The sequence below is a fragment of the Oxyura jamaicensis genome, chromosome 3 (genome assembly GCF_011077185.1).
Source record: "Oxyura jamaicensis isolate SHBP4307 breed ruddy duck chromosome 3, BPBGC_Ojam_1.0, whole genome shotgun sequence".
Lineage (NCBI taxonomy): Eukaryota > Metazoa > Chordata > Aves > Anseriformes > Anatidae > Oxyura > Oxyura jamaicensis.
Window position 1 is genome coordinate 111,650,090 of NC_048895.1, and position 10,774 is coordinate 111,660,863.

Here is a 10,774-nt window from a genome sequence, read left to right on the forward strand (position 1 = left end):
GGACATCCATCCCCGCTGCTTCTCCTGTGAGGCAGATTAGGACTTGACATTGCTGCATGCATGTTCGTGCATTCAGTGCCTCTCCATCCAGTATTACCTGTTCTCTTTGACAGCCCTCAATTTCTGTTACTGCTTTCTCTGGGCTGTGCCTCTTCCCAGTGCACACAGCGGGAGGTTGAAGGTGATGTCTCATTTTGGCAGGTTTTCAGGGAACAGAGGCAGATCAGGTGAGCACAGACCGTCTCATGCTGTGGCTGTGGTCAGCGAGCCTTTGGTTGTATGACACTGGTGGGATTGTAGGAGATGGACCTTTCAGTTTCCTGAATTTAATACCTGCAGGTAAATGGGAGCCAGGTGCAAGGCTGTGATTTTACCTTGTGCTGCTTGGAACCAGACACATGGGGAAAGGAGCCTGGAAATCTGTAACAGCTACCATTAAACAGCCACGTGGATGATGGAGTTGGGTCCTGTGCACTGACTTTTTTTGTGTGTTTAAAGCAATTAGTGTTTTATAACTAGTGGGGGTGTCTGCCAGCAGATCAAGGTGCAAGGAGTACTCAGCAGTGAGCTGATAAGGTCTGAAAGCCTCTTTTTGAGCTTTGAGCCTCCTGGAATTAGCTGTATTCTTAGCTCCAGTCTTCAACAAATAAAATCAAATCATTAACCCATGTTCACTTACCTCTCCGAAGGGGAAATGTTGTCTGGGTGAAACACAATGCGAGCAGGCTTCTGAAGGAAGTCATAAACTCAGATCCACCCTTCCCCGAAAAGGCTGGAGAGAAAGTGCATCTGTTTGCCAGGTGTGGATGAATCGCTGCAGCGTGACACCGGCAGAGGGTTGCCAACTCTGCCGGTGTTTTCCGAGCCAGTGTGCCGGCTTATAACAAGCTTAGCTGATAAAGGCCCCTTTGATTTACATAACAGAAAAGAAACCTGATTATATATTTGCTGTAACGTAGGTGGGTGTGTTTAAGTGGTGACATGAAAGAGCAGGAGACGGGGGAGAGAAGATGCTGTCTGGATGCAGACAAGGCATGGGCTCGACTGAAGGTAACTGCAAAGGTTTAGTTTCCTCCCAAAAGAGGAGCAAATTTGGGTGGCTTGCTGCTGAGCAGCTCCAGATCTCTGAATGCAGATGCTGACCTTGTGAGGATAGTGCAGGACAGCGCTGGTGCACTTGCCTGGTTCCTCATTCCCTTTCTGTTTCAAAAGCAGAGAAGAAGAAAGGGAGATCGGCCACGTTCTACCCTCTGGACAACACCCCCTTCCTGCTTCCTGTGGATGAGACACAACCACCGGTGTTCACCAGCAGCATGGAGCCCGTGGGCGTTAGCACAGAGATGGCACTGCTCAGCAACATCCTAGCAGCATACGCCTTCATCACAGGTAGGTCTGGTGGCTATCACCTCTCTGGGCGCTTTGTAGACCCTCAAATGAGCCTGTGTTTCACAGCCTCCTAGGGCTAAATCCGCCTCTTTGAACTGTTGGTATTTTTCATTCATCTCTCAGCAAATTCTCCTTTGAAAGACCTGACGAGGGCAGCCCTAGCTGACAGTATACAACAGGGTTTATTGTGCTCTGCTCTCCCCTGGACTTACGCTCATCTGAAGTTGAATACAATGTAATCTTACATGCTGTATTATTCCTAATGCTCCATTTTCCTGGAGATCAAAGCCTGGCACATTAGGAAGGCAAGCTTGTTGTCCTGTAATTTGGAAAATAAGCAGCACTCAGATCATTACCCCGCTTAAGAGAGTTTGGCTTATCTTCAGTAGAAGTGTGAAGATGAAGTAGCTTGAGAGTCTGCTTAATTGTATATTTAAATGTAGTTTAGAGCAAGATTTCCTTGGATCACAAGTTATCTTTCACCCACATGCAGCTTTCAAGTAGCAGAGGAACCGTCTGCTTTTAAGACTGTGTTAAAAAGTTGCTCTTGAAATAGAGACTGTGTGCTCTGTTCATTGCTTGGGGCCAATACCATTGATAGCAAAAAGTCCAGCAGAGGCAGAAGAGGTAGTGCAAATGTTTTCCATCTTGTGAGGTGCCTTGTCAAAGTAGGGGTTAACTACAGGGTTGGATAAGCCATCCCCCAAACAGGAGGAGCACTGGCTGGATAGCATCAGATCCACTAATTCAACACATTTTAGAGCAAACTCTGCTGCTCTAAGAAAGGCCCTGGTTTTGTGTAACTAGCCTTCCAAAGCAGGACATGCTGTTTATAGTCATTTTTTCATATGGGATTGCAGGTTGTTCTCCATTTGAAAGAAATGTTTGTATGCACCTTGTTAGTAATACTAACGTGTTGCTCTTTCACTACACGCCGTTAATAATTCTGTGTACTGCAACCAGTCTGCTCACAGTTAGGCTGGGGTCTATATAGCTAAGATTCTTGTATTCCTGATCAACAATTATTCATGTCCTTTGTGCCATTCAGCCTTGCTGATTCACTAAATATGAATGCATTCTTGGTGCAATGCTCTTGCTCTTGCTGAGATACCACCATGCTGCTACAGACAAGTGTTTGGATTTGAAACAACTAACTCGTGCTTTGCATTTTGGAATCACTGAGTAGCTTAAGAAGAGTTTTTCTGCACGTTTAGTGGAGAGTCCTTCTAAAAGGACCATGAATAGTGAATGCAAAGTTCTAACTTTCTACTCATTGAATGGTGGCATTGGGTCCTGGTTTTTCATGACACCTTGAAGAAGCAGGCAGATTAAGTGGAAGTAGTAATGTTCTTCACAAAAGATGGCTGAAAGGGATATATTTTCATTGCATGGATTTCTCTAAGGAAAGATTAGGAAAAGCAAACATTAAATGAATCTTTTTTGTATCACACTTCTCCCCTCTTTTACCCACATCTGCCATTTTTGACATGAAAAAATGCCTTCATTCCCAACTTTACTATAAAATAAAAGGCTGTTAACATTATTTTCCCCATCTGAACAGTAATGGGTTGCAGAAGGTTGTAGGATTTATGGTAGGGGCAGTTGTTACTAGGATTCAGGACTGCTGACTATGCCCCAAGGACTTTGCTTCTGTTTACCACAGCAGAAAACTCTTTGACTCTGCATTCATTTTATGGGACACAAGGCCTCGATTCATCCCCTTCTCAAAGTGTCACTCTTGGCAGAAACCTCTAAAACTTACTCCAGCACAAGTAATAAATTATGACAGCTTTAACTGTCTTGTTGCTGTGGAACTTGCTTGTCCTCTCTCTCACATGTGGTCTCCCTGTGATGTGTTTGGATTCACTGGATGTCAAATAAACAGGCAAAACTGAGACCTCACAACTTTGGTTTGCTGTGATGAGTTGAGGAGCTTGTTGCTCATGTTTATCAGTGCACTTAACCACGACTGTTAGGTGAATTTTGATCTCAATTGTATGTATGTTCAGTTCGTTATTTAATACAAAAATAATTGATGGCTGCCCTATGGATTGAAACAGCAGATGTCCTAAACTATCTTTATTTGCTACATGTAACGTAGCTCTTTGATTTTAGCAGGGAGGATAGAATTGGCATGGTTTACTTTGCTATATGTGAGAATGGAGAGGTTTTAGATTATATTTTCAGAGACAAGCTGTGTCACAGAGCACAAATGTCGTTTGCATAAAACGAAAGCACTGCAAAGCCACCCCCCTTCACCTTGCAGACGCTGAGTGGCAGAACACTTGGAAATTTTCATGCTTGCCTGAGTTTTGAGCCCTGAAGTAAGCTTAAGCCACAGCAACTGTTGATGTTCATAGAGGAGCCACAAAAGTGTCTCAGGAGAGGCAGGGTGCCGGACAGCCAGGAAGACTTTGGTTCTGCTTCACACAATTTCCACCACTCCTAACCACTGTGCCATAGGGAGACATTAATGCAAGAACTGCTGTGTTTCATGACACCAAAAATGTCCCTCAGGTACACTTTGCAAACTGAAATTGCTGTATTCAGGTTTTGCTTGTGCTGGTGAGTTGGCTCAAAACAGGACTTTGCAAGAGTAAACTGTAAAAAGGCAGAGGTGATATATATAAGGAACATTTTTGTTTTGGTACAGAGGATGCTGTAAACCCTCAGATCCACTCCAGGAAAAGGAAGTTACGGGCACTTGGTATTTCATGGGTCAAGAGTAAGGACAATCCACTCTATTACGTGCAAGGACAATCCACTCTATTATTTTCCTGCCTCCTGGCAGTGGGGTGTCTCTTGGCTTGGGGAGAACACGAAAATCATGCACTCACTGGTGTTCACTTTTTCTTCACAAGATGACAGGTTTTGTTGGGAAGCTGCAGTGAAGAGCTGCAGGCTCTGTCATTTGCGCCGTTGGTACGTGCAGGGTCTTGCAATACACAGAAGGGAAAAGTACCAATGTTAGTGAAATCTGTGCCCATTTCTACCATCTTTTTGGCTGAAAATGTCATATAAAAGTTGGGAACATTCCAATTGACAAACGAGGGGTGAAAAATCACAGCACAGCAGGAAGCAAAGACTCTTTGCAGGAGTGTTGGTTTTCACTGCCAATTTTGTTTCCAGCTATCACCATGGTTAGGAGTATCTTAGCCAGTTAGGTGTTAGTCTTGTCCCAGCTTCAAGAACCTTGAACAGAATTTCTCAGAAACAGGGAGAAAGAGTCAACAATGTCTATGACAAGTGAATTTACAAGCTGATCAGACAAATGAGTCTTGCTCAGAGTTCAGTCCTGCAAAAGGCTCAGGGATGCCCCTAATTTGAAAGCTGATTTTTGTTTCAGAGTTAGGTTTTTAATTATATGCAATCCCTGCCTGTAAACCTCAGACCTGTTATTTGTCATGGACCTGATCCAAAACCTGTGTGAGTGTTTGGGAAGATTTCACCACTCTTGGTGACAGCTGGAACTGCCTCTGCAGTCACAGTCTATCAGCAAGATAGACTGTTCAGGGAACCATCCCCTGTGATTATATAAATATTAAATGTCCCAATCATATCAGAGCACTTCCAGTGCCTTCCTTTGGACAGGTGACTTACTCCAGTTTTGTTGCTGCATTCAGATTGAAGCAGTTAGAGGGAAACCTCCACAAATCCCTGTTTTATTCTTCTTCCATAAGCAGAGAGCTATGCTGCCAAGTTATTAACAAGGGGCTTCCAAAAAACAACCCGGGGGAGGTCATTCCAACTTCTGGACTGCTTGGCCTGAGCCTTATTAATAAGGGGCTCCTGGAGAGCTTCCTCTGTTCTGCCAAGGGATTTCAGCAGCCTGTGGGGCTAACTGTAAATTCCCTAGTAGATATTGCTCCTACTGTTCATCTGACTATGCTTAATGCCGAACCTTTTACGGGGGCCCTCTGAAATTCTCCTCCCCACTGAGGTTTCTGAATGTATGAAGCCATCACAGGAAGCCAGCAGCGTTAATGCCTAGATTCGTTTTTATTTATTGAAACAATTTATTATAATAGCAATAACAACCTTGGCCCAGGGCATTTCCTGGGGAATTAATGGCAGTCTGGGCTGATGCTCCCAGCAGATTATTAGCCCTCAGGAAACAGGCTCCATAATTGCTGCTGGTTTGGCTGGAAAAACAAAATAAAATGTGTTTCTAATTTTTGGCCACTTTGAGCACATAGAAAATGGTGGCTTTTGTATAAAGGGCTATAAAGAGCATATATCTTTTGTCTGCATTGATTAAGTTCAGGTTTGAATCAGTGACATTTTCATCAACGCTTTCAGTCCAGAAAGAGAAATACCAGGGAGGGGAGAAGGTGATGCCAACTAAAGAGACTGACTGGGTCCTGCTGAAAGTTTAGGAGAAAAACATAGCTCTGAGCTGTCATCCACAGCAGGGGAAGAAAAAGCTTCTCTGGTCAAAATCCATGTGTTAAAAGGTGTAGTAGGGTACACACATGAATACATACCAAAATTATGTTAACTCCTGCCACTGATATCCATACACTTTTAAAGAGTTTGTCAAGTACAGTAAGTGTTTTTGAGGTGTCAGTGTTGGCATGATGAATCTGAGCCTCTCTTGAGTTTTTGGAAGATGCTGAGAATACATTTACTGTAAAAGTTTGCCCCTTTTTGGACTTAGCAAGGAGAACGTGTATTGGGGGAGGTTCTCAAGATCACTAATCATCTGTCAACCAAAAATCTAGGCTATTGCTTACTTGCCTACTCCAACAGAGAAAAAGCAGAGCCCCTGCTTTTTAGCTTGAGTTGCTCTTTCTGCTGTGAAAAGAGAGATGTTGCTGTGCAAGTGGATTGTACACATGATAAATGCCAAGACTGCAGTTGAACATAGGGTTACAGCTGAGTGAGGAAGTCCAGACAGTGTCTCAGATGTTGACAGAGTAGCTGTAGGAGCTCATAAATGCCAGTGGAGCCCAAAGATTCAATTACAGCCTTGCACTGCATGAAGGGCTATACACACAAGGACAAGCAGGGGATGAAAAATAGTTGCTTAAGTAGTAATTGAGGTTCAGTTTGCTCATGAGCTGGATACAGTGGCATGGAAAAGGGAGCGTGGAGGAGAACGGAAAAGCAGGACGTGGACAAAAATGGGAGAAGAGAAACCACATGTGTGCGTCTCAGGCTCAAAACTATGTTTTTTTTTTTTTTTTTTTTTTTTTTTTTTATGAGTTGCTTTAAAAGAGTGAGCAGTGGAACTAATGCAACCAAATCATGCCCATGTGTGTGCAGGAATGTGGTGCACAGGAAAGTGTGCCTGGCATCCTGTCAGCCAGAGACAGAGCAGAGGCAGGCTGGACCAAGTGTCTTCCAGGACAAACAGAACACTCCTGCTCATTTGTTCTTCGCAGCCTGGGTGTCCTTGGAGCCCTCCTTACACCTACTTGCAAGGGAAGCTTTGCAATTGCTGTCCTGACTTGTATTGCAGGTGGAGGTAAAAGCATTATCAGCAATGGTTCCACTTTCCCTGGGGTTGTCAAATGCCTGAAATTAAGACCACTTCTGTAGTGTTCACACTGGAGCAGATGGGCAATGGCTTTGCTACAGCACAAGCAGGGCTGCAGCTTTAATTTAATTTGAGTTCTGTCCCTTGAGTTCAGGGTTGCCGTTAACTTCATTGGAGCCAACATTTCACTTAGCCAGACTGCTACAAGAGCTGCCAGCACATCCTCTCATACCTTTCTGCTATATTCTCTTTTACCTTCAGCTTTATGCTGGCTCACTCTTGTCAAAATATTTTAGCTTAAAACCTCTGGTTTTGGTCCCTTGCCTCTTGAACTATTGCTGCATTTCCTTCCTCTTCTGCATTGTTGAATGCATCTTTTGAAGTTCTCTTTTCCTTCTTTTGTAGTATTTAATCAGTCTCTTTTTCTCTATTTACACCATCCACGTGAGCCCCTCTAGCAAGTCTCAAGTTTTATTAGCCAGTTTTCAGGCTATCACGACATTTTCCTATCATGACATCTTCCTCTTCTTTAGCTTGTCAGTCATCTTTGGATGCTTTTGGTAGAAGAGAAGTGCAGAGCACAAAATCATCTCGTTCCTGTAACTGTTCCATGAGCATCTCCATACACTGAACCACGCATTGCCCTGAACCAGGCACAAGTCAGTGTCTAGTTCTGACCACAGAACCAGAGAATAATTTAGGTTGGATGGGGCCTCCAGAGGTCACCTGGTCCAAGCCCCTGTTCAGAATGTAGTCAGCATTGAAGTTGGAGTGTGTTGCTTGTCCTGTTGTGTTTTGAGTATCTCCAAATGTTTTCCAGCTCATCTTCTGCAAACTTTGCCTTAAGGAATTAACTTGGAGAAGGCAGTTTCTAAAAGCACTATGTAGGGAGGTGAAGGTAGAGCTGAGCCTTTTAGTTACTGAGATCTTCCAGGGTTGCATTGTCAGGCTTTCATCTGTGGGAACTGTGACTAAATTCAAAGGAGTAGGACTCATCTGAGGAGCTGACTCCATCCCTCAACTCAGGACTCCCAACAGATGCAGCAGAGTAGAGCTATCTTGACACTTCTGCATGGTTCATCTTTACCCATTCATTCTATCTATAAACCCGGAATATGCTGAGATGATTCAGCCCAGGGGAATCGCAGTAACAACATTTATCATAATTACACTTCTAAGTAGTCCCACGAACCAAAAAAAACCTGTAGTAAGTAAACAAGATAACCTAGTTTAAAAGGCACTGTGGGTCCTTTGGAGTCTTGTTATATCACCTCTGAAATGCGGCCATGCAGGATTCATCCTGTTAGTGCACCAGCTCCAACTCTGCTTCTGCAGCACAGGTATACTTTTTGGTGGTCTGGGCAGAAAGCCAGCACACTTGCCTTAGATAAGCAAATGAAACCTATGAATAAGTAATACACATTTTTCCATGCTGTAAGGCTTGCCATTTCTGCTGGGCCACAGCACAGGGAGCTTATAAAGCTTTATAATAATCTTTATTCCGTGTGTGGAGATAATGGATGTGACAGAGAGTTGCACTTAGCTGCTGCTGGGTGTGCAGCTCCCTGGTCTCAGCCCCACTCCCACAGCCGCTGGAATTAGCATTTAATTTTGTGGGCTGCTCCTTCCCCTTCCAGATAACTCCAAGACACAACTGCAGCTAACCCACATTCTGCATGCGGGCAAATGCCTTGGCAGCAAATCCACCATTTAAATTCCCCTCCCTGGCTTCCCTGGGAGAGGTGGCAAAGGACGTTTGGAAGCAAAAGACTCATCAGAAACTTTGCCCCTCCGGAGACCACTGTTGGTATTTGCACAGAGGAGCAAATTGTGTGTTCTGTTCTTTTAAGGGTGGTTCTCAAGCTTTGTTTCCTTTCCCCTTCCAGAAAACCCAGAGCGGGCTGCTCTGTATTTTGTCTCCGGAGTGTGCATTGGACTCGTCTTGACACTGCTGGCCTTGGTGCTCAGGGTGTCCTGCCGAACGGACTGCAAACGCTCCTCTGCCAAAAAACCTCCTCGGGAGCGGGAGAGCGACAGCGACAGCAGTGACAGCGACGATGATTCGGACACCACTTCCGACCTGTCAGCCCGCAGGCACCGCAGGTTCGAGAGGACTTTGAACATGAACGTCTTCACGTCGGCGGAGGAGCTCGAGCGAGCTCAGAGGCTGGAGGAGCGGGAGCGCATCATCCGGGAGATCTGGATGAATGGCCAGCCGGACATCCCAGGGACCAGGAGCCTCAACCGTTACTACTAGGTGGTGGGGATCCCAACCGTCTCGCACCGCTCTTCCACACCTGGTAGAGGAGAGGAAGGGGAGCAGTATCATCTGGATGTCTCCCCTTTTCCTTCCAGGAGTACTACCTGGAGCAGTGTGGATGGACAGCAATAAAGCTTTCCCCCTCTCCTTTTCCCTGACGTATTGCTATCACCCCTCTTCACGGACACTTTCTGGTTACATCAGAGGTGGTTGCCAACTTCGTTTCTTAGTAGCTGTCAGGAAGCCGGCAATTAGAGTCCTCCTGTGTGGGGCATGGAGCTTGGCACACCGCGGTACAAGTGCTCCCCTCTTGGCTGGGGAGAGGAGTCATCTAGGTTTTGGTTTTCATTTAGGATTTTGGGGTTTCTCTTTCCTGAGGACTTTGGGAGGATTGTGAACAAAACTACAAGTCTGGAAAGATGATTTGGGAAGGGAGGGGGAGGTACATCCTGACCGATTGTCTTGTGACTTCAGAAGCCATGAGATTAACCTAATTAAAACCCAACGGCAAATATGACTTGTTAAGAACTGGGGAAAGGGGGGGTGGGGGGATTCTTCCATCGTGAAATCATCTCGGTGCTTGGATGTTTGCCATAGTGTATTCAGTTATTTATGGCTGTCTTTTCATCTTCCTTTTCAATGGGAGCATTTTTTTTTTTTACTGACACCTCAGGGATAAAATCCTATTATTTTTCTGAGTCTGTTCTCCCTGCTGGCCCCTGTCAAACACAACCCAACCCACCTCCGACAGTGAAATTATGGTAATATAAGAGATGTGTCAGTGATTGGTGAGATGTTAACAACCTCAAAGAGGTTGAAAAGGGTTTTCTTTTTGTTTGTTTTGTTTAAAATATATATATATATATATTTGAAGATGCTGCACAGGAATGTGCCTTATTCTTTTTTTGTTGTTAAACTACAGTTTTCCTATGGATAGCAATGCACAATGTTTTATATATTTTATTAAAAAAAACAAAAAAGGAAAAGGTCTATGTTTACCAGAGGAAAATGGAGGCAGAAGAAGCCACGTATAACAGCAGAATGGGTAATAAATGCTAAATAAACTCTGGTTTGCTTCAATGCATTTGAATTTGCATCCTCACTTTTGGCACTTTGGTTGCTCGAGGGAAATGGTTTGGAAGAGTAGCACATCTCTGCAGGCAATCAAGGCTGACGTCCTCTGCATGCAGGAACCTGGAGGCACTTTCTGCTTTGGCCTCAGCCCAAAGTCTGCTTCTGCAGGGCACACAAGCAGGAGCAGCTGAGCTCCCCATTGAGATTGGTTCCCCATGAGATTGGTTCCCAATCGCCGTACCAAAGCCTACCTGAGGCAAGGGAAAAAGTACCAGTCGTTTCACAATGCTTTGAGCTTGTTCCCCAGTCCCAAATAATACCTGGCTGATAAATATTAAATGAACAAAAAAAATACATGGAAAAAAAAAAGTGAAATGTATTGTAGTACAAGACTGCTTTAACACACATGGCTTTAGGGTTTGCTCCTCAGTCGCTTAGGCATGCTTGTGTCTTAAGAGTTTACAAAATACTGGCAATGTAAATAACAACCAAAGGCTCTGGATGCCCAGAGCTTTTCCCTAGCATCAGGGAGAGATGAGGATGGGTGGACCTGTCCACAAGGTAACTGGGGACAT

At 44.6% G+C, this 10,774-nt stretch overlaps 1 protein-coding gene across 5 annotated transcripts in view; it reads left to right on the forward strand.

The window, feature by feature from the left end:
- The window catches only part of EVA1A (eva-1 homolog A, regulator of programmed cell death), a 188,355-nt gene extending 178,150 nt beyond the window's left edge, over positions 1–10,205 (forward strand). For 4 of the 5 annotated variants that reach the window (XM_035322584.1, XM_035322581.1, XM_035322582.1 and 1 more), the window contains 2 exons: positions 1,213–1,386; positions 8,752–10,205. In XM_035322584.1, the coding sequence (XP_035178475.1) occupies positions 1,213–1,386; positions 8,752–9,122 (545 nt within the window). In that variant the 3' untranslated portion in view covers positions 9,123–10,205. The remainder of the gene's footprint in view (positions 1–1,212; positions 1,387–8,751) is intronic. The other variant, XM_035322583.1, reaches the window with a different exon arrangement.
- Positions 10,206–10,774: the final 569 nt, after the last annotated feature.